The sequence below is a fragment of the Hipposideros armiger genome, unplaced genomic scaffold (assembly GCF_001890085.2).
Source record: "Hipposideros armiger isolate ML-2016 unplaced genomic scaffold, ASM189008v1 scaffold_502, whole genome shotgun sequence".
In the NCBI taxonomy this organism is placed as follows: domain Eukaryota; kingdom Metazoa; phylum Chordata; class Mammalia; order Chiroptera; family Hipposideridae; genus Hipposideros; species Hipposideros armiger.
The window spans coordinates 1,262,214-1,286,095 of NW_017731852.1; the positions used below are offsets into that span (position 1 = coordinate 1,262,214).

Below are 23,882 nucleotides of genomic sequence, written 5' to 3' on the forward strand. Positions count from 1 at the left end.
AAAAAAAAAAAAAAAAAAAAAAAAAAAGGAAAAGTGGCACTAAACACATGGCAAAAACGACACTTGTTTACAGTTTGCTCAGAAACAAGAAGGCAGAGTGGCCCAGTTCCACCGAGGATGGGGACGGGCACCTCAGGAGACTCCCGTGTTGTCGCTCTGTGTGCGTCAGTGAACCACAAAGAAGGCACTGTGCTGATTTGGGGGTTACCGAGAAATTTTAGTCAGTAGGTGGACTCATTCATATCAAATCCACAAACAATGAGGGTCGGCTGTAATTACGTTTACTTAGAGAGGAAACTGCATGTGCTGCTCACTGTTGGCACAGGGCCTGGTGCATGGCGGGTGCTCAATCAGCGCTTGCAGAAGGAAGCGAGAGGGAGAGAGGGGGTGTTCGGAAAGTGCCTGGTCTGGGGTACGCCAGGAGGAATGGGGCAGCTTGGAGGGAACTCCTTGTGCATGGAGTTTCCATCACGGGCCTTAGAGGCCCCTGAGTTCATAGTTTACCCTTGACATTGAAGCCACAGAAAGCCATATGCACAGGTATTAGATCAGATAATCTCGGGGAACAGTGGCTGCGGTGTGGGGAGCAAACTGGAAGGAGCTGCAGGTGGATGTAGGAAGAAAGAGCCTGGGGGTGGATGGTGCCAGGACCCAACACAGGTGACCAGGGAAGGGCTGATTCGGGCCGGGAGAGGGGACAAGTGGCGAGTCCAAATTCAGATGGGAGTAGCTTAAATTGCCCGTGAAGACTCAAGGTGATCACAGGGGGCAGCTGGACTTGGGAGTGTGGCACTCAGAACAGAGGTATAGACGAGGGATGAAAATGTGGGCACAAGATGGTACCTGAAGCCAAGGAGCTGATGAGATCCCAGGGGCAGGGAGACTGCTTTGTAGAGCTGCCTGGGGACTGAATGGGGTGACATCCTTAGGGTCCCTGCTTTGTTGCAAGTGGTCTTGGCCCATTCATTTTTGGGGAGGTGGGAGTGGGAGGGAGAAGAGGGGGAGGACTGCTGTATCATAACGGCTGGCTCAAACTATTATTATTATTATTATTATTAACTGAAATCTCTAAGTTGTATTCTCATAGGCTGTCATTAGGTCCTAATTCCTCATCCTATATTTATGTAGCTGCTTATTTAGACCAGAGGTTCTCATCTGGGGGTGATTCTATCCCCTAGGGGACATTTGGCAAAGTCTGGAAACATTTTTGATCATTACTATTGGTAAACAGCCAGTCAGGACAGAGCAGAGGATGGAACCCAGGGTAGTCTCCCTCTGAGATGACACTAGTATACTAATGAACACCCACAGGGAACTTTCATCCAACTCGTTGTGAGCCTGGCTAAAGGATGATTAGCTCAGAATTATCTTAATATCTCTGTGGGCTTCTCTCCCTGCCCCCAAGAATATTGTGGGAGACCTGATTATGGCTTCCACCTCCACAGGTAGCTCAGAATTATCTTAATATCTCTGTGGGCTTCTCTCCCTGCCCCCAAGAATATTGTGGGAGACCTGATTATGGCTTCCACCTCCACAGGTCCCACCTGTTTCCCTCGCCTACCGGACTGGACATTCTACCGTCTGCCAGAAGAGGAAGTGAGGGTGGTGAGACACGATTACTTCCCAGTGATTCACACTGGTTTTAAGGCTCATGATGGCAGCTGCCTCTTTAATAACCCCCTTCTTCAGGGTGACAGGAGGATGACAGCACGTGGGCTGATCTCTAATTGGGAGACTGTACCATGTCAATTTTGCTTCCTTCCCTGGCCTGGGACCACACTCACTGGACACCAGCTTTCTGGTGGTATGCCTTTAGATGTCAAAGGTTGTGGGTATCTGAGACTTGCTTTGAAGTTCTTGTAAGACCCTATTGTGTCAGATGCAAGTAGTGAGGGAAACTCTTACAACTTGAACTCGATGATAAAAAAAAAAAACAAACTTGGGGCGGCCGAGTGGCGCGATGGTTAAGAACTGGCTTGGGATGCCAGAGGGCCCCAGTTCGGATCCCACATATGAGGGCCAGTGACACTGCCCTCTACAGCTAAGATGCTGAACAACAGCTCAACCTGGAGCTGGGCTGCTATGAGTTGCCGGTGACGGCGTAGGCTGCAGCCCCTGTGGCAGTGGGTTGCCATGGGCTGCCGTGTGTAGCCAGCAGCCAGCGTGAGCGGCTAGCAGCCGCAGTGAGCGGCCGTCCAGAAGCCGGCGACTGATCTGCCTCGCCTGGGAAGAGCGCAATGATGGTGCCAACTTGGGCCAGTGAAGCAACGTCCTCCACAACTAGAATGAAGAACAAAAGGACAGCAACTTGTCTGTACCCCTTCCCCCAATTCCCCAGCACTGTTCCCATCCCCCCAATTCCCCAATAAAAATCTTTAAAAAAACCAACCAACCAACCAACCAACCAATAAACAATGCAATTCAAAAACAGGCAAAGGGCTTGAATAGACGTTTCTCCAAAGAAGACATACAAATGGCCAATAAGCACGTGAAAAGATGCTTCTTACAAATCATTAGGGAAATGCAAATCAAAACTACAATGAGATGCCACTAGGATGGTGTAATTTTTAAAAATGGAAAATAACAAGCATTGAGGTGGATGGAAAGAACCCTCATATAATCACTGGTGGGAATGTAAAATGGTGCAGCTATTGTGGAAAACTTTGGTGGTTCCTCAAAAAGTCAAACACGGAATTACCATATGATCCAGCAATTCCACTTCTGAGTATCTACCCCAAAGAACTGAAAGCACGGACTCAAACAGATATCTGTACACTCATGTTCATAGCAGCATTATTCACAACAGCCACAAGGTGAACATAACCCTGGTGTACAATGGAATAGAATTCAACCTTAAAACGGAAGGAATTCTGGGCTGGCCGAGTGGCTCAGTTGGTTAAGAGCTAGCTCAAGAGTGTGAGCTCTGAGCAACAGCAGTTCAATGCCCGCCCGAGCTGAGCTGCCACTGAGCTGCCAACAGGCGGCAGGATGGCTCAGCTAAAAAAAAAAAAAGGAAGGAATTCTGACACACACTATACCATGGATGAACCCTGAGGACATGATGTTCAGTGAAATAAGCCAGACACAGAAGGACAAACACTATGATTCCCCTTATATGAGGTCCCCAGAGGAGTCAGATTCATCGAGACAGGAAGTAGATGGTGGTGCCAGGGGCTGGGGGAGAGGAGGGGAGTATCAGTTTGGGAAGATGGAAAGTTCTGGAGACGACAGTGGGGATGGACGCACAGCAGTGTGGATGCACACTTAAAAATTGTCAAAATGGTTTGTTTTTTTAAAGGTACAACTAGTGCTGCAGGAGACTTGAACTTCACAGCAGCTGTTCCTCAACCACTGTGGGTTTAGATTTTCTCCCACAAACCTAACATTCCCCATGATGGAAGGGAAATGTGACATGGCCTTAAGAACTTTCCGCTTTCTTTACTGACACGTGTCTTGAGTGACAGGACCCAGTAGCTTCATCAAGAGACTTGTTCCAACACACAGGGTACGCCGCAGGGCTCTACAAGTGGCCTGGAAGGTTCCTGCCTCTGCCTCTTAGCACTCACTGCTCAAAACTCCATCAGCAATCAACGAGGATGGTTAATGGAAATATGGGGACAAACCCGCTCCATGTGGTGTTTTGAGTCATTATGATGAACAAGTTTAACAAGCATACAAGGGGCCAGGTAGGCGTGTCCCTGGAACTCCCCCCCCCCCCCCCCCCCCCGCCACGAGTGACCCAGTAAGAATTGCTCCTAAGGGACGACATCAAGCGCCAGTGGAAACAGCCTTTTGATGTGAGGTTGAAAAGGGGCAAATCTAGGCAGAAGGACAGAGGTGTGACCTCAAGACTGGAAGGTGGCTGATAAAAATGGAGTTCGGGGTTCTGCTTCCTTATTAACATATGTGAAAAACAACGTGCGAAAGCCCAAGGATTGGGTGGAGATGCTCCCTGCATTGCCCAGGCTTATCCTGGAGGTCACCCACTCTTGTCTGCTCAATTTCACACTATTTCCTGGTGTCAGGAAGGAGCCACCTTCTACATCATCCACAGGTAGTTCAGAGCCAGAAAAAAGCATCTGCCTTATGAATAAGTATTTCTGGTGACTTTGGGTACAAGGCCAGATGCTGACCTGCAGGGGTCCCAGCAAAACAATTCCAGCCCCAGGGGCCTTGCCAGAAAGGGCAGCAGGCCTCTTAAGCATTAAAAAAATCCAAACAGAACTATGTTAATTCAATTGACTGTACAGAAATCAAAATGACGATGTGGCCGAAAAGCATTTTAATGCAAGTAAATGATTTTTAAAAAGATTAATACAGGTGTGGCTACTACACATTTGAAATCTTCCAGAAAACCCCAACTGGCCTTATTACTACTATTTTTAAAAACCTCTGATGGGGGAAATAAACAGCAAATGTTAGCAGAGGTGGCTTTAAGGAGGGCAGAGGAAATCAAACACTTGACAGAGGCCAGTGGGTTTCTCTTTCAGCAGATAAAAAGCATTCTGTTAAAGACGGAAGGCAGGAAAGAAAAACATGCACAGACAATGCCAGAAAAAACCTGTTTGCTTTCAATGGCCTGGAAAATTATTCAAGGGTGCTGCGTTTCTGTAAAAAGGCAACTGAAATGGTGTCAGGGTTCGTGAGGCTTAGAAAGACCCTCTGCAGGGAGTTCATTCCCAGTGGGAACTCACGCCTGTGAGAAGTCCTGTCTCCTTCACCCGTGTTCCTCACCAAATTTTCAAGAGGAATCATGGTACTGGAAACCGGATGGTAAAAATCATGAGTCTACTGCAGGGATTGGTGAACTGGCCCACGGGCCAGCCAGCGGTTTTTGGTAAATAAAGTTTTCTGGAATACAGCCACGCCTTCTCCCCTCCACCCCCGTGTTGTCTGGGGCTGCTTCCGCCAATAGAGTGGTATGCAAAGTCTCAAATATTTACCATCTGGCTCTTTACAGAAAAAGTCTGATGATCCCTGGTCTATTGTATCTAATTGGTTTGTTCTGGAAGGGGGCGTAGGGAGAGGCTAGTCCCAACAATCAAAATGCAGCCGGCGGGCTCATGGGAATCTCCCATATTTAATCCCAGACACTAGCAGGGAATGGAATAAAGGAAGCAGCGAAGTGATTAACTATGTGAGGCCATTACTGAATTCCAGAGCACCGAAATAGCCTATGCTGGTAGCAAACAGGTTCAAGGTTGGTTTCTGAGTATCTCAAGATCCCCACAATCCTAAGTATCCTGGCTGTAACTATTAATGCAAGCCAGCAACCCGCTCCTACTTTAGGAAAATTCCAGAACCTTGCAAAGACCTTCATTAGTATTCTTTTTAGAACTGCAAAGGTGTGAGCTAGAATATATTTTACATCTCATGTCTCAAGGTCGGGAAGGAAACAATGTCATGCACTTACATAAGCTAGGTGCGAGGCTAGGCAGTCAGAACATTTTTTTTCCCCTCTCTAAATCTATAAGGCTTTTGTATTTGGTGAAAGTGGTAGTTTGTGGTATTCCTTGCATGGGGAAGGAATATATTATATATAGGCACAGAGCCAAACATTTGACAGATTGTAATACCAGGCATCTATTTATAGTCATGTGCCATATAACATTTCAGTTAACAAAGGACCAAGTATACAACTGTGGTCCCATAAGATGATAATGGAACTGAAAAATTCTTATCACCTAGTGACGTCGTAGCCATCATAACATCACAGTGCAACGCGTTCTTCAAGTGTTTGTGGTGACGCTGGTGTAAACACACTGCGCTGTCAGTCATATAAAAGTAGCACATACAATTATGTACAGTACATAGTACATGATGATGATAAATAACTATGCTAGTGGTTTATGTATTTACTATGCTACACTTTTTGTTATTTTTGAGTGTGCTTTCTACTTATATAAAAAGTTTGTTATGCCAGCAGCAGCCTCACACATCTTGTTTACTGTGTCTCTTGATTGCATCATTTCTCTTGATTTAATCTCATGTTGTTTTATAAATTTAGTGTAGCGAAGTGTACAGTGCTTATAAAGTCTACAGTCATGTACAGTATGTCCCAGGTCTTCACAGTCACTCACCACTCACTCACTGACCCACCTAGAACAACTTCCAGTCCCGCAAGCTCTAGTCATGGTAAGTGCCCTATACAGGTGTGCCATTTTTTATCTTTTGTACCATATTTTTACTGTACCTTTTCTATATGTATATACCCAAATACCACTGTGTTAAAACTGCCTACAGTATTCAGTACAGTAACATGCTGTACAGACTGTAGCCTAGGAGCAGCAGGCTGTACCATACAGCCTCGCTGTGTAGGTGGCTATACTGTCTAGGTTTGTATAAGTGCACTCTGTGATGCTCGCACAATGATGAAATCGCCTACCGACGTATTTCTCAGAACGTATCCCTGTCGTTAAGCGGCACGTGACCGTACTTTATAGCAAATTATATTCACAGGGGATTCAGATTTAGAAGTTTTTCAAGCAAGAAACTATTGGGTTGTTGGAAAAGTCATGATGCATTTTTGCAACGAAAAACATAAAAAATACGTCATGACTTTTCCGACAACCCAATAGTTGTCCTTAAGACCTCCCCTTTCCTCTCTTCACTTACCATGTTCCCAAGAACGAGCCCAAGTTCAACACTTACTTTAATTTTAAAATATCTGAAAACAACTATGTGCTGAAAAGAATCTAAGAAATGAGTACTAGGAACTTGTAAACTTGTTCTCCTTTACGAGTCACCAGAAATAGGAGGTTCTTGTGGTGGGTTCATGTCCCCCAGAATCTCAGAATGTGTCCTTATTTGGAAACAGGGTCTTTGCAGATGTAATTACAGATGTACTTAAGGATCTAAAGATGAGGTCATCCTGGATTTAGGGTCAGGGTGGGCCTTAGATCCAATAACTGGTGTGTTTACAAGAGAAAGGAGAAAGATTTGGACATAGAGAGACACACAGGTATGGAGGAGACAGAGAGACACAACCACACAGAGGAAAGGCCAAGTGAAGACGTAGGGAGACTGGAGTGATGAAGCCACAAGCCAAGGAATGCCTACAGCCACCTTCTAGAAGCTGGAAGAGGTAAGGAAGGATCCGTCCTAGAGCCTTCTGAGGGAGTGCGGCCCTGCAGGCACCTAGATCTCAGACTTCTGCCGCTAGAACAATGAGAGAATCCATTTCTGTGATTTTAAGGTGCCTAGTTTGTAGTAATTTGTTACAGCAGCCCTAGGAAACTAGCACAGTTCCTCGAAAGTGAAAGTTATTAATTGTATTGCCAAGTGCTTCCTCCTTTTCTAAACATTTTCGTACTGTATGCTGTACTGGGATCCCAAGGCAGCATTTTGACATTACAGCCTGCGGCACATTTGTGAGTTGGGAAAACAGTTTCTCACAAAATAAAATAGAACAGAAAATACCAGAGTCTATCATGAGTAATAAAGATGAGTACTGTTGTGTAAAACTTTGGATCCCACTGTGAGTGTGTGAGCGTGCGCATGAACGCTAATGGGGCCACTATGTGTAAAGTATTAGTTTTCATTCCTGTCACAGTCAAAACGAAACACACTCCTCTAAGGCGCTACATAGTCCCAGAAGCCCCCACCTTGGGCCCAACTACAAGGTGAACATTCCAGACCAACGAAAAGCGACCCTAGTCAGTGTTTGGTTAGTCTTCCTATCTAGAAGGCCTTCAGATGTCACCTTTACTCTGTTTCTGCTTATTTTCAGTTGTCCAATTCACTAAGTGTTTATGGGACAGGCAGGTAGGACCCAGAGCAGAGGCAGTGGCCGAGATGCCCCTCAAGCAAGCAGCCAGGGCAGGAAACTAATCAACAACCATTAGAGGACGCTGGGTCAGGCCAGCTGATGAAACAGGACACTGCCCCCAGGCAGCCTGTGCCCACTTCTGACATGCCCACGTCACCGTTCCTTTAATGCCCATGTTGTTACAGATTTAAAAAGAAAATAGCTAGGCCGGCCGAATGGCGCGTTGGTTAAGAGCTGGCTTGGGACGCCAGCTCTGAGCAGCAGGGCCCCGGTTCGGATCCCACATGAGGGCCAGTGACACTGCCCTCTACAGCTAAGATGGTGAATAACAGCTCGACCTAGAGCTGGGCTGCCGTGAGCAACCGGTGACAGCATAGGCTGCAGTGGGGCTGCAGTGGGCTGCCATGAGTTACCGTGAGTGGCTGGCAGCCAGCGTGAGCGCCCTGCAGGCAGCATGAGCTGCCGTGAGTCCCCATGAGTGGCTGTCCAATGGCCAGAAAGCGATTGCCTCACCCGGGAAGATAATACCAACATGGGCCAGTGAAACAACGTCCTCCACAGCTAGACTGAAGAACAAAAGGACAGCAACTTGTCTGTTCCCCTTCCCCGATTCCCCAACACTGTTCCCTCCTCCAATTCCCCAATAAAATCTTAAAAAAAAAAAAAAAGCTAGATTCAGGCTACCATGGGAATAAACCTTGAAAATATTGTGAAAACATTAGTACAAGAAGCCAGATGCAAAAGGTCACATATTGTAGGATTCCACTTATAGGAATTTGTCCAGAATAGGTAAATCTAGAGACAGGAAATAGAATAGTTGTTGCCAGAAGATTGGGGACAGGGAAGTGGGGAGTGACTCTAAAGGGCATGGGACTTCCTTTGGGGGTGGTGACAATGGTCTGGAATTAGACAGTGGTGATGGATGCACAACTCTGTGAATATATTAAAAAACCCCACTAAATTGTACACTTTAAAATGGTGAATGTTATGGTACGTGAATTACAATGTCCCAGTTTTAAAAAGCAGCAGAATAGCCAACCCGGTGGACGGCAGGGCTTTCGCCAGCAAGCAGGGAAGCTGGAGGGCCTTCCCCTTTGATGGGAGCTTTTGGAATATTCTAGAAGAGGGAGAAACACCAAAAGGAAGGTTTTTGCTGCCTGACAATAGGCCAGGTGGGGCTAATGACAAACTTAAAAGCACAAATTTACAAGAGGTGACTTATAATTGTTCCTCAAATTTCTGGAGCAGATCACTGTAGCTGCATTTCATTTTAAAAACTATTTTTATTTATGTATTTACATATTTATTTTGCACGTCAGTAATGAAGTTATATTTTTTAAACAGAAAAAAGAGCTAAGTTGTGTTCATGGTTGCAACCCTTTTTACCTGGTACGCTGCAGGTGTCAGGTAATAATCACTTGAATGAATGAATGAATGAACAAACGAATGAACACATACAAACACTGCTGGGTGCTCTACAAGCAATAACAACCCTATGAATAAGGAGCATTGTTTATGCTTCTAATTTTACATATAGGAAATTGAGGATTCGAGAGTTTAAGTAGCATCTCCAATGACCTGAGCTCTCGGCTACTACCTTTCTGTTCACGGTGTTCATGGGTGTGTATGTGTGTGTTTGTGTGTGTGAATGTATGTGTGAGTGTGTGTGTGTGGGTGAGTATGTAGAGGAGGGGCCATGGCCTGCTGGAGGCAGGCCAAATCCTAAGGAAAGCCTTGAGTGTCAGAAGCTACTGTGGTAGAAGGAATGGCGTGGAAGGGGAGGCGAGATGGGGCAGGTGGGAGGGCTCCCAAATCAAATGAGAAGTGAGCTTTCAAGCAATGGAGACAAAAATGGGTGTATGAGTTTCCTATGGCTGCTGTAACAAATTACCACAAACAAAGAATGTGCTTCAGTGCCTCTTCCAGCTTCTAGAGGTGCCTGTGTTTCTTGGCTTGTGCCCCCTTCCTCTACCTTCAAAGCCAGCATCATAACATCTTCTAACCTCTCTCTGACCTCTGCTTCCATCACCACGTCTCCTCCATCCCGGACCCTTCTGCCTCCCTCTCATAAGAACCCTTGTGATGACACTGGGCCACCCAGATAGCCCAGGATCATCTCCCCATCTCCAGATCCTTAACCTAGTCAGACCTGCAAAGTCCCTTTTGCCACGTGAGGTCACACATTTGAAGTTCTCGGTGGTTAGGCAGGTAGGATGTAGATGTCTCTGGAGGGCTGTTATTCTGCCAACCACACTGGTTATGCAGTTTCACAAGACCAATGTGGTGGGAGAGGCCAACTACAGATTACAGAACAGAGGAGAGAGGCAGATGGCCCTCCGCCTGTGAAGCCACAACTCCCATGCATAATGCGCTGTGGGGGGATAAGGGTGGCTGATGCCTGCTGGGAATGGACACAGAAGCCCCAGAACTGCAGGGATGCGGAGACTGCTGGGCTTACAGGAGTCAGACCCCCCTGAGACTTCCGCCTCTGCTTCCTAATAAGCACATTAGCCAGTTCACTGCTCTCCTGTCAGATTGGCTTCATTTTCATTTCTAACAGATGCTGCATCATTTAGCTGCCAGGTTCTCTGCCTCGCTTCCTCCCACTACCCCCCAAAGGCTAGCAGGCACTGGCTGCTTTCTAAACCTTGTTAGCCAGCCTCTGTCCTGCTCCCCATCCCAAAGCACTACCACCCTTGGGTCCCTGATGGCCCAGGAAAGGCTACTCTTCATTGTTCTTGAACCCTGAAAGGCTTTGGGTGGAGGTGGGGGGAAGAGACTCCTGATCCGAGGGTAGGGAACAGCTTTCCCTCTCTCCAATGCAAGATAAATTTGAGAGGAGTCCAAAGTGGTCATCTACTAGCTGCAGGGCACCCATGACGTGCAAGGAAGAGTTCAAGTAGCTGATGCCCGTGGGGCCCATCCTCTACTGGGTCACCTACACCAATCTCTCCCACAGTGTCAACTAAGCCCCGACACATCTACCTCTGAATAGATCTAAAGTCTGACCTCTTTCCACACTGTTCAGATCCAAGTCACCTCCCAACGGGCCTCCCTGTCTCCAGCCTCCACCCTTTCCAAGTCAACCTCCACCCACTGATGGGAATAGCCATAATGTCCTCCAAGGTAACACCTCAGTCTATAAAACGCCTATTTCAGCTCTATCTGATTACCAGCATATTTCCTGACTCTGAGCCTTCGTGCATGCTGTTCCCCCTGTGCCAACAGCTGCTGGGTGCAGCCCAACCTCCACCCCTCAGGACATAGAGGGCATTCCTGCCTATGCCTGGGCTATGTGCACAGGGAAATTCCAGCCCCCATCTCTGCCTTAACCCATCACAATGGATGGCACAGAGGACTTTGTAACCATCTGCATTTGGCAGGGACCTGAGTCTATACTTGACTTTAGGATAAGGCGTATCTATTAATGTCAACAATCCAGCTCCATACCATTTATGTTGGTGAGCTATCCCTTTTTCTTTAGGGTTGTCTGATCTTTACCCCTTGGCCTCTAGCTTCCCAGTGTCAAACCATTTCTTACAATTCTGTCCGACACCCACAATCATTTCCACTGTGCTTCTAGTTCTCGCCCTGCCCCTCCCCCCTCTTATGTAACAACTTTATTGAGCTGCAATTCACATACTGCACAATCCACCCTTTTAAAGTCTACAATTCACAGCTGTACAGCAAGCATCACAATCAATTTTAGAACATTTTTAACATCCCCCAAAGAAACTCCACACCTCTTAGCTGTCACTCTGTTTCCCACTCCCTCCAGCCCCAGGCAGTAATCTTTTTGTCTCTATGGATTTGCCTGTTCTTGATATCTCATGTAAACGGAATCGGGCAATATGTGGCATTTTCAAAGCTCATCTATGTTGTACTGTGTAGCAGAGACTTATTCCTTTTTGTGGGTGAATAATATTCCATTGCATGGATATACCACATTTTATTTATCCATTCACCAGCTGATGGATATTCAGGTTGTTTGCACCTTTTGGCTATTGTGAATAATGCTCTATGAACACGTGTGTACCAGTTTTTCTGTGGACCTATGTTTTCATTTCTCTTAGGTAATGTGTGCCTAGGAGTGAAATTGCTGGATCTTATGGTAATGCTATGTTGAAACTTTTGAGGAACTGCCAGGCTATTTCCCACAGTGGCTGCACCATTCAACAGTCCCACCAGCAGTGTTGAGGGTCTCAATTTTTCCATCTTCTCATCTCTCTTTAAATTCTTCAAGTCCCCAAGTGGATACTGCAAAGTGTCACAAGGACCCGCCATCGATCACCTGGCATTATGAATGCCACAGAGCTAACTCCCTTACTGCTTCTGATGCCCAACGACGCTGAGTATTTTGCTCTAGACTGTGTCTACTCAGTCACTATCCACTTCACTCTTGTGAGGGGACAAGTAAGTACACTAACCCCTATGGTGGATGACTTTATGATTTATTCTTTCTAAACTCAATTTCATTCTGCAAATTAACCTCAGCAAATTAGAGTTATCCACACACAGCACAGAACTGTCCTTGTGTGCAGGATCCTGCTGGATTCAGGTCAAGTAATTTGTTGTGATCCTTCCCCCCTCCATCCCATGTTGTGATGGAGAGCCTGCTTAGACCACCTCTCTGTTTTGCCTTTCTCACCTCCTGAAACCTATCTCTAAGAACGACCAGGTGATAAAATGTTCTGGAATTAGATAGTGGTGACAGTTGCATAACTCTGGGAACATACTAAAAACCATGGAATGGTACACCTTACAAGGGTGAGTTTTATGGTACGGGAATTGTATCTCAGTAAACCTGCTATATCAAAAAAAGAGTGAGTGACAGGAGTTTAAAATGTAACCACTCACAATGTGTTAAATGTATACTTAGTTAAACCTTCAGAATACTTTTTTTCAAGAGATGATATAAATCAGTGTATTTGCTACTTAGAACATAACCAACTGCAACTTTATACTCAGTGGAAACTATGAACCTAAGAACAAAAGCAGAGAAGAGAAGCAAGTTGAATTTAGTTTACACCCAAGGCAATTTTAACAACAAAAAGGAGCACAGCTGCAGGGGTCCCAGATTTCAGGGAGGACATTATTTTAATCAGCTTGTTCTCTCCCCCATCAGCCACATTCCTCCTTCAAAAACATCCCACAGGCAGCTCCAGAGCAGTGACTGGAATTGTTTTGCACCTGGAGAGGGTTTTCAAAACACAGCAGCTCTTTGTCGCTTTCAGGGGGAAAGTAAAGTTTAACAAATAACAAAGAAACAATGATTGGTTGAACTTACTTAAAGCTCTCCCTGGGCTTTAAATTATTTAAGAGAGCTGTGATGAAACTGTTGTAAAAGTCATAGACGGAATCTGAAGAAATGAAAACAGGCCCCAGGATGAGTGAGGAAGAATGAAGGAGACCTTGACTGAAGGATCAGAAATATGCTAAACATGTAGAAGGTAAACACCCGGGGAGGCAGAGCTGGTAACCACAGCCCTAGTCCCAGGGGCTGGTGACAAGGCAAACGGCTACAGGGCCATAATTGCTACTATGTGACAAGAATGAAAATTATACCGCAGCTTATGCCAGAAACAATGTAGGTGCCTCTGCAGCTTTCAAAGTGGGGGCATTCACAAGTCAGCTTAAAAAAAAGAGAAAAGAGAGAACAGAATCCTAGAATCGCTTTCTCTAACGTATGCCAGTTAAAAGTGAAATAAGCTAATGAAAAGTAAAACAAAGTACATTTACAAGAACAAAATTTATTAGGCCTTCTGGCTGAATGCTCTTCTACTCTTTAAAACAACTTTTTTTCTCTCTCAAAAGGGCTAGACCCATAAAAACTGCAAATTCTTGATAAAGTGTAAAATCTGACCCAGTCCAAACAACCAAGCTGCTCAAATTTTCCAGACTCTTTGTTAACTGGAATGTCAATCTAAAAATACAGGGCATGCACACATCCACAAAATATGTAACATTTATTGAGCAATCACCATTTGCCAGGCGCTCTGCTATGCACCTTACACATTATCTCATCAAATCCCCAACCAATCCTTATTCCCGGTTTAAAGGTGAGGAGACTGAAGCTTAGCGAGGTTACATGGCCAATACATGGTGGAAACTCGGACCAGAACCCAGATCTGATTTGACACTCATGCCTATGCTTTTGACACTTCTCCATACAGCTCCAGGATTAATCATTCACCTGCAAAATCACCCCCCAAACCGCCCTTGGCCATGGGGCTTATCCCGAACTCTCTCTAGGTCAACCAGAAGAGAAGGGTCCTTCAACGCTCCGGGCTGGAGTTCCACTCTACCTCAACAAGGCAAAGCGGGGGAAGCGGAAGGGTATCGTGTTCTTTACTTCGGTGGTAAAACTTCAAGAAAACTTTTTACCCTCTGGGCCAGCCATCTCTTCTGCCAACCACTTCCATCCCAACAAAGCAACAGGTGAAAAAGACAAGGGAAGTCAGCTACAACAAACCGTGCAAGGACCAAGGCCCTCTCATTTCTGCTTGCAATGGAAGCTGCACCGCACCATCTAAATTTTTCCGCAAGAAAGAAACTGGTAAGCGGAGTAAGAAGACCCAAAGTACACCCACACTTTGTGGGTTTTGTCATCCAAACGCTCACTGGCAGAGGACGTCTACTTCAAAGTAAGCTCTCCACGGATGACTGAAGTACCACGGTGCTGGTTATTGTTATGATTATTAGTACATTCCCGATTCCAGCCCCAGGTGTCCCTGAACCTGGAACCCGAGGACCTTTCCCTGCTGATCGAGGGGAGGTTGCACCGTTCGAGGGCTGGGGCTCGCACGGGGCCGGCGGGCATCGCCTTCACCTCTGCATTGGCCAAACAGAGCGCCCATGCACTGAAGGGGCAGTCTGAGCTGCAGGACCCCCCGCCGGCTTGGAGGGGTCCACAGGGGCCCTGCCTGAGGCCGAGGCAGCCCTGGGGGTCCTGCGCAGGAGGGTGCCCCCAGGGCCCGATGGCGCCTTCCTGAGGCCCAAGGTCTCCCTCCCTAGTCCCGTTCTCCTCGGGCCTGCCCCACCGCCCTCACCTCGGCCGGGTTCCCCGCAGGCCGCTCGCCACCGTTTCTGCCGCCCGGCCTCTGCAGATCCACAGCCACCCGCAGCGCGGAGCCGGAAGCGGGAAGCCGCACAGGAAAGTTACGCAGCGCGGCCCCGCCCCGGAGGGCGGGTCAGTGGGTGTGGCCCACGAAGGGGTGGGGCCTCGCGGGCAGGTGAGTCCCCAAACTTTGCTTCAGGCTGAACCCCTAGTGGCGGGGAGGGAGCATCTGCCCGCCCGGCCTTGTTGGGGGCGCGGAGACTGACTAGGGAGAGTACTTGTGATGAGAATGAGGGCGATCCTTGAGGGGCGGGTCAGCAGGGTTGGGGGGCTTTTGGGGAGTTAACGGGAGCCTCGGTGATTAGCGGGGAGGGGGTGCGGTATTTTGGGTGGGGAGGACGCTTGGGCTGGGATCGGGGGTGCCTAGAGGGGATGTCAACGGGCTCCCGTTGTTGGGGGTGAGTCTGGGGGCAAGAAGTCTGAGAGGGAAGGGTACAAGAAATGGAGAAAACAGATACGTCACTTGTGAAGAACGGGCAGTGTAGACTACAAGTAGCACTAACTAAAAGTCTGGGACAAATTAGTTATATACCTCTCAGGTGGGCCCAGACATCCCAACATAAGTACCGCCAGATATCCCAAACACATGCCAGACACCCAGGCGGGTGCTATCAGCAACCCAAAACATGCTGTCAGGCACCCCATGTAAGTCTGTTAGATATCCCAATACTAACATTCAGAATCTGGAAAACATGCCAAATATCCCAAAGTACCGGACACCTTCACCCAAGAGCCATCTGGCTTTGACACCCAGAAACATATCAGAGACCCTACACAGGAATTTTAGGTATTCTTAAAACACAAACCAGATATCCCCAATACAGATGTGATCAGATACCCCCAAGCAGGTGTTCAGAGTCTGAAACACATGCTGGACGCCGCCACACAGATGTTCTTAGACACCTGTAGGCCTGCCAGGTGCCTCTTCCAGTGTCAGCACCTCCTCAAATACCACAAGACATCCCAGCCCTGAGGCTGCTTGTCCAGTCTAGGTCCCCCACAGTTGGGGCCATTGGGCACTAACCAGGAGAGGAGCCAAGTACCTCTCACCCAAGGTTCAACCTGGTTTACCAAGCCAAAATCTCCTCAAACCAAACTCAATTCAAAACACGCACAATCTGTGATCAAGAGCCCACCGTTCAGAAACAGGGCGGGGCCGGAGTCCCCAAGTGACCTACCCTCGTTTGAGTCCAGCCTTTATGGTCAAGAGAAGGAGGATGTCCAGGGAACCGGAGAATCCAGAAGTGCAAGCACATGCTTCATCAGACACCCCACCATGATTGAGTCAGAAGCCCCAATACAGGTTCTTTTGAGGTCTCAATGGATCCGTAAATGTTCACTCTCTGAATTGCTATGACTTTTGGACTTTATCCCAAAGGCAATGGAAGCCATTGGAGATTTTACGCAGGAAGAGTGACACGATCCTTATTTCTATAGCCACCTTGGTTATAGAAGCCTTCAGGTGACACAATTCTCCCCTGAATGTGGAAACTGACTTTTTAAAGGAGGCTGGCAAGAAGGAGAGGTATCTCTGGTCTTTCTTTCACCACCCAACCATTCTTCATATATTCAGTCCTCATCATGGGCCAGGAACTCTGCTGAGAGCTAAGGAGACACAGCGAGCTTAAGTCTAAGGTAGCATTTCCCAGCCTTGGCATTATTGACCATTGGGCTGGATAATTATCTGAGGTGGGGGGCTGTCTTGTGCATTGGAGGATGTTACACAACATCCCGGGCCTCTACTCACTAGATGTAAGTAGCACCCCCAGTCCTGACAACCAAAAATATCTCCAGACATTGCCAAATGTCCCCGGGGGGCAAAATGGCCCTTGGCTGACAGCAACTGACCTACAAGACACTGAGACATTTATACAGTCACCTATTAGAGGCTTCTTGGGCTTTAAAGGGTGAGTAAGAGTTAGGTGGCCCAGGGAGTTCCAGGAACAGTGCTGAATGAGCAAGGCTCAGGTGATGTGCAAGGGGGAGCCACAAAACTTTAGGGCATCTGGGCCTTGGAGCCTGGGTGGCTGAATAGTAAGAGAGAAGGGTGGAGGGGTAGGCAGGGTGAGACCATGAAGGGCCTCAAAGGTCAAGGCCAGGAACAAGACTGTCTGCAATGGTGTTCCTGTAGCAGGGCTGGTCTCTGGGAAAGCATGTCAGCTTTACCCTGGAGACCCACCTTCCATAATTGCCTGGAGAGTGACTCATTCACTGTTCTGTTTAACTTCCTGTGGGGCTGTTTTCTCTAGGGGACAGACCATGACACGTGGCTTTGAATACCTCTGACAGTAAGTAGGCTTGTGGCGAGTTATATGCAGGAAGTGCAAGCTCTTAGCCTGTTGGGAGTGAGACACAGCTGTTCTGGCCTCACGTGCCTCCTTAGACAGGTGTGGTGGCTGTGGTCATAGCCCAGGGTTAGGGTCTATGATTCAGGTGCTAGCTTTGCCCCAACAATAACAACACGTAAGAATAATGATGATGATGATGATGATGATAGATGCTCCTCCTGCCCATATATGTACCAGGCACCATGTTAAGTGCTACCCACATCATTTTTTTTACACAAAGTCAAATCTTCCCTGATCGCAAAGGATTGTCCTGAAAATCAAATGATATCTCCAGGAGACGGAGCTTCCTTCCTACCATCCTGAGAGTAGACCTGATTGAGTGACTCGCTTCTAAAGAGCATAGTAGGGAGAGAAAAATAGTAACCTGGCAGGTGTTACCTTAACCAGGTGGTGAAACTGAACATCCCCAGGGATGTCATTTCCATAGCAGTTGCCCCCTAATATGATGAGACGAAGGTTTCTCAAACCCATAACACCTGTCTCATGAGAAAACATCAGACACCCTTAGATTGGGAGACACTGTAGAAGACACCTGGCTAATACTTCTCAAGGCTGTCAAGGTCATGAACAATAAGGAGAGACTGAAGAAATGTCACAGACCAGAGAGATGGGAGAGCCAGGATGATTAAAGATAATGTAGTATCCTGAGTTGAAAGAGAACCCTAATGAAAAAACAAAACAAAACCAACCTGGTGAAATCTGAATGAAGTGCGGAGTCTGGTGAATACAATCGTACCAGTGTTGGCTTCTAAACTGTGACCAATGTACTGTGGTCATATAAGATGTTAGCATTAGGGGAAGCTGGATGAAAGCTATGCGGGGACCCTCTCTCCTTTCTTTGTACTTTTCTGTAAATCTAAAATTAAAAGTTTAGGGGAAAAGAGGAGCTCTCTCCTCAGGGGAGGGGTAGGAAGAGTGAGTCTGTTGTGCCAGGATGGTGTTAAGAGTCCTCAGATAGTTATGTACTCTAAATTAGGGTATATTACCAAAATGCAGCAAAATATTCCAGCTCTAAATTATAAGTCATTTTATAGTTTGAAGTCATTTTGAAGTTTGACCTCCTGGTTTGCTATCATGTTAAAATCTCTAAATAGGTGTTCATTTCTCTAGAGTACATAATTAGTGTTGATTTTTCCTGTAGCAAAACAAAACATTAAGTTATGGCTCCTGTCTCTCTTGCACTGTATTCTAGACTTGGTTACTCAATGGTTTATGCTAGCCACGGAAAGCAATCAATTACAGTGTCATGATTACACCAAAGAATTAAATCTCATCCTTAATATCTGGTATTTTGCCAGTAAGTCTACGGATAAGAGATTATAGGAAGCCAGTCATAGAGTTTGAAAATAAACTCTAGTCTCCCCTTAGCTATTTTAGACTTTTATAGAAGGCATGGACTCATTGCAAAACATTTATGCAATCTGAATGCTTATATATGATCCAGGCAATTTTTGCCTGGTTTAGAATTTCTGATAGCTTATTTTAAAGCAAAGGAAAAACAACTGAGAGTCTGCTGTCTTTAGAACAGTTTGTGAAAATATGGTATAAAGTGTTTTTCACTTTCCTGCTATTTTGAATATTAGTGTACAGAGCTATTATTAACGCCATTTTCATGGGAAAACCTTAAAAATTGGCCCCAAATATTGACAGTAAGCGCATCAAACCACAAAATGTCTTTGTGTACTAAACTTTTGTTTTTCATGCATCTGTAATTTAATTTTTCTCCATTTTTTTTGTTTTCTTTCTTTCTTTCTTTTTTAAAAAAATTGAGGTATTTATTTCCTTTTAAAATATAAAATTTTACTTTTGGTACAACCAAAAAAAATTTAAAAGATTATTTTGTTATTATTTTAAAATATCAAATGGTGTGATGTAGCAGTACATTGACGATCAAGGACTTGGGCTCTGAGCTTGAAGCCTGAATGTGTGACCTTGGACGAGAACTTAGCTCCATTGGGCCTCAGTTCCCTCATCTGTAGAAAGGAGAACTACAGTGCCTATCTTAGAGGGCTGTTGTGATGGCTAAGGAGGAAATCCATTTAAAGCACATGGTGTTTGGGATGTTGTAAGTCTCAGCGGTGTATTGTCAACCATTATTCTTATTATTTATGCAAAGTCTTCTGTGATTGCCAAGTGACGTACAGGAAAATTTGTCCCTGTTGGAACCCTCATCTTTCAAGGTCATATAAGTAAAGGGTTTATTGATCTGCTGGCTCTGGTAAGTCACTTGCTTGGGTCTTCCTTGCTGCAGGGTAAGCTAGCTCAGGGGTCAGCAAACATTTTCTGTTGAGTCCTACAGTAAATATTTTAATCTTTGAGATCATGATGCAAAATGCTCCATGTCGCCGTTGTAGCATGAAAGCAGCCACTCAACTTATGTACCATCTATGGCTGGTTCTAGATCTTTGGCCTCACCCTTCTTTCTGCCAACCTCTCGCTTGCCCCTTGAATTAGATACCCAAGATAGGGTTCCAGAGGCTTGATCCTGGCCCCCCAGGAAGCCCCCCTGTATCCAGACCTCAGATCCCCCAGAAGAGCACAGGAAGTCAGCAGAATCAGGAAGTCACCTGCTGCTTAAAGAACTTAAAACAAAAAAAAAGGACTTCAAGACACTGAGTTGTCAGAGCACTTTGCACTTTGCAAAGCCCATGCAAGCCCCTGCTGAAGACAGCTTGTGTGTTCAAAGCAGGTTGGAACTTGTCTGATGGAGAGAAAAGTTCAAAATGGGACACTCCTGATAACAGCAGCCACTAGCAGGACACCCACAGCCCTACATCTGTGAAAATGGCACTCTGGAAAAAGGCAGGAATGAGGAAGAAGGAAAATGCCCGCATATGAAGCCAGGAAAGGAAAGAAGTGCAAAACTTGTGGCTCAGGTCATGGGGAGGCACCTGCCCCATGGGTGGAGGTGTAGCTCTCGCCGTACAGTCAACCCTCCCTCCCGTTCTGTATCTCATTAGCCCACTGACCCTCACCGGGACAATCCTGCTCCCCAAGGGACATTTGGCTGCGTCTGGAGTCATGTTATGGGAGGGGGGCTATTGGCATCTAGTGCGTGGAGGCCAGGAATCCTGCAATGCACAGAACAGCCCTGCACAATAGTGCTGAGGTGGCGGACCCTGCAACAGCCTGAATCCTGCCTGCCACAGTCCACAGTCTGAATTCTCGCTACAGCCTGCACACACATGCTTTCTGATATGCGATGGCCACCTCCTCCTCTGCCTCCCTACAAAGTGGAGCTCATTTTAAAAAAGACAGAATTCTAAATGCCAGAAAAGACCAGAGTCATTTCCCTCTAGGGCCTCTTGAACCCAGTACTCTTTTCCAAGCAGAGATCCGTACCATTATTCCCTGGAGAGCTCTGGTAGACATGAAGCTGCCTGTTATGGGGTGAATTGTGTTTCCCTTCCCCAATCCATAGGTTGCAGTCCTAATACCCCCATTATCTCAGGAGGTGGCCTTACTTGGAAATAGGGTCATTGCTGACATAGTTCAGATGAGGTCACACTGGAGTAGGGTGGGCCCCTAATGCAACATGACTGGCGTCCTTATTAAAAGGGCAAATTGGGACACAGACACGCACAGAGGGAGGATGCACTGTGAAGACTGGACTTCTGCTGCCAGAGGCCAAGGAACTACCAGAAGCCAGGAGAGTATCCTGAAGTGGACCCTCCCCCAGCGCCTGCAGAGGGAGCCCGGCCCTGCCCACAACTTGATCTCAGATTTCTCCAGAACTGTGAGACAGTACGTTTCTGTTGTTTAAGCTGCCCATGTTGTGTTACACATCCCTAGCTAACTAATACACTTACTGAGTCTGTGTTTTACAAGAGGATCTTTGCAATGACAATTGCTGAAACTTAAAGGGAACTTTGCAGGCTGTAATCTAACCAAATGGTCCCTTCCCTTAGGGACCTGGTGCTCTTCAGGGTGCTTAGGTCAGCCCGCTCTTGGCAAGGGTGAAATGGGACAAGAATGCAAAGAGCAAGGAGGCCACGAGAGCGATTTAGAGGAAGTAAAGGAGAGAAAACGGCTGCCATCCAGGGGGACAGGCTGGGCTACCAGACTTACCAGAGCTCAGAAAGGGTTCGCCACACAGGGGGCAGTTGGAGTGGCTGGAGAAGGTTCCTTGTGCCAGCTGGTGGCCATTGACACATTCCTTCCTCTCTCGAGCATCCTGACCTTTGTCCTTTAGATGCACTGGGCTCTTCCCCTGTGGGGGACAGAGTTGGGAGTTAGAATGCCCTGTGTATCCAGATCTGCCGTGAATCACATGGCTCTGGGGCCAGGGGCACCCTGACAAGCTGGGGATGGGAGAGGGTCTTCACCCTCAGACCCAGCCCTCTGACCTTTTCCTTCTGCCTGGTGACCCGGCTGCGGAGGGAGCTGAGTCTGCGCTTCACCCCGGTGCCCCTGTCACTCCTCTCCATCTTTCTGGAACCATCCTCGCTCCTAAGGGGTGGAAAGATCAATGAGGAGGGGGCAGCAGGCCCAGAGGGCTCTGCTTAGCCAATCCTGCCTATCGCTCCTGGAATCTACCTGGGATCCATCTCCTTCTGGCCTCCTCGTCCTGTTTCACCCCTTCTGTATAGTCCCCAACTCTCTCCTTCTTTCTCTCACCCGACAGACATTTGCAACTGTTTGCAAAGTTCCTGGAATCTCAGGGACTGGGTTTGCAGTGGGACATGGACATGGCCTCAAGCTTGAGATCCCTTGATGTACCTGGGCTGGAAACCTTGGCTCTGTCCATCTCTACCTCCTCCCTCAGATTAACCCTCCCCCCATATCTAATCAGCCTATAAATCCTGCCCATTTTTCCTGTGGGATATCTCTCAAATTTGATTCTCCTTACCCCGCCCCCACCCCACCAACACTTCAGCCCCAGATCACCTTCACGCCTCTCCTGGATCACAGACACAGCCTCATTTAATAAATACTAATTAAGTCAGCAACAAACAAATCCAGCCCTGGGAGAATCTGTCCCCTGGAAGGAGATTCCACACCTCCCGTCTGCACCCCCCCACCCGCCTCCAGCCCTAGCTGTGCTCACCATTATCAGTCACAAGAGAGCTGTGCTTCTTAGCTTTGCAGCCTCTGCTGACTTCCCTCACAGTCCCTCCTCCCAGCTCCACCCTGACACCATTTCCTAGGCGCCCTGCAGTTCCCCCAGAAAGCACTGTTTTCTTTCTTCCATCCTTATCTCCACATATTGGCAAACTCCTGCTCTTTCACTGGAACCCAGCTCAAGCTGTCACCTCCTCCAGGTAGCCTTCCTCTGCCCTTTCAGGGTGTGTGAGGTGCCTCCCCCACCCCTACCCCGGGCACATTTGCCACCCCCACTGTTGGCTTTGGTGGCTCTAGTGAGAGGATGGGGGCTGCAGCTTCTGCCCACAGCTCAGAGCCAGGCACAGAGGGCTGCTGGTAAACCGCTTGTTTAAATCCAGTGCCGCCCGCCCACCCACAGCTCCCATCTTGCAGCAGCTCTGCCAACTTACTCAGACAGGAACTCAAACCAGGTGAGGTTTGAATGGGCTCCTCCGGGGCTGACCGACAATCGAGCCCTCTGCCGAGCCCTGCAGGACCAGAGAGAACAGACACCTGGGGCAGCAGCCCCCCACCCCCCAGCTGCCCCTTCCTGCCCCTCTCCCTCAGGGCTTCTGTGGATATAGCTGTGCTCCAGGTGCCATGTCTGAGAGCCCACCCTTCCTCCATATGTGGGCTTGTGCGCGTGGTCATTGGGGCGGTGTTCCAGCAGAGGGCAGTGACACGTCTTGGTGGAACAAAATCAGAGTGTCAGGGAGATTTCCTAACAGAGGGCACTATCTGAGAAAGAGGCACCTGTTCTCATTTGTACAGCGGTACCTCATGGGCTAGTGGCAGCTTGCACCTCCCTAGCTGATGTCCCCTGTCCTTTTCCTCACTGGTCCCTTCTCCTACCTCTCCTGTACCCATTTCTCCCTGTCTTCTCTACAGTCTATTTCCAACACCTGTTCGCCATACATGTCCACTCCCCTACCTGTCCCCACATCTGTCCTCTCACCCCTGTTCCCCACACCTGTCCCTCTTCCCACTTACCCATGGTACTGTCGAAGTTCTTGCAGCACCTGCTGGACAATCAGCCTGAGGGGGGATTAAAAACAGCCCAGAGTTGCCCCAAATTACAGACATACTTCTCAAGATGATTTGGGATCATCCCACCAAGCCCTGGGTCCTGATGCAGACCCTAACCAGGAGCCCCAACCCCTCTCCTGTTGCTGTGTCAGAGCCTTTCCCAGGGACCTGGGTCCCTCCCCTGGGAGAAGGATGGTGTGGGAGAGAAGACCAAGGTTATAGGGGGACTGGGAGGGACTGTGACTGGCCCCAGTCACTCACTGCTAGCAACGCTACAACCTGCACCGCTCCCCTCTCCCCCCCACCCCCCCACCCCTGACCCCTTGCCTGTCCGCTGGGGTCCCTTCTCCACCGCGGGGTAGACACTCACACATGATTCGACTCCACGTGGTCCTTTTCCATGCACTCCAGTATGGGGGGCTCTAGTCCTGGAAGCAGTCCCCACCCCAGGAGGCACAGTCATGAGGGAGCTGTGGAGCAGGACCAGCTGTGCAATGGACCCCCCCGGCCCACCTCTGTAGAGCTGGAGACAGTCCGGAGG

At 47.8% G+C, this 23,882-nt stretch overlaps 1 protein-coding gene across 1 annotated transcript in view; it reads right to left on the bottom strand.

Moving 5' to 3' along the window:
* The window catches only part of ARHGEF18 (Rho/Rac guanine nucleotide exchange factor 18), a 92,892-nt gene that overhangs the window by 49,322 nt on the left and 19,688 nt on the right, over positions 1–23,882 (bottom strand). Inside the window, exons 6-10 of the mRNA XM_019667652.1 lie at positions 23,712–23,769; positions 23,306–23,350; positions 22,726–22,803; positions 21,580–21,682; positions 21,302–21,443 (exon numbers count right to left, since the gene is read on the bottom strand). Of these exons, the coding sequence (XP_019523197.1) occupies positions 21,302–21,443; positions 21,580–21,682; positions 22,726–22,803; positions 23,306–23,350; positions 23,712–23,769 (426 nt within the window). The remainder of the gene's footprint in view (positions 1–21,301; positions 21,444–21,579; positions 21,683–22,725; positions 22,804–23,305; positions 23,351–23,711; positions 23,770–23,882) is intronic.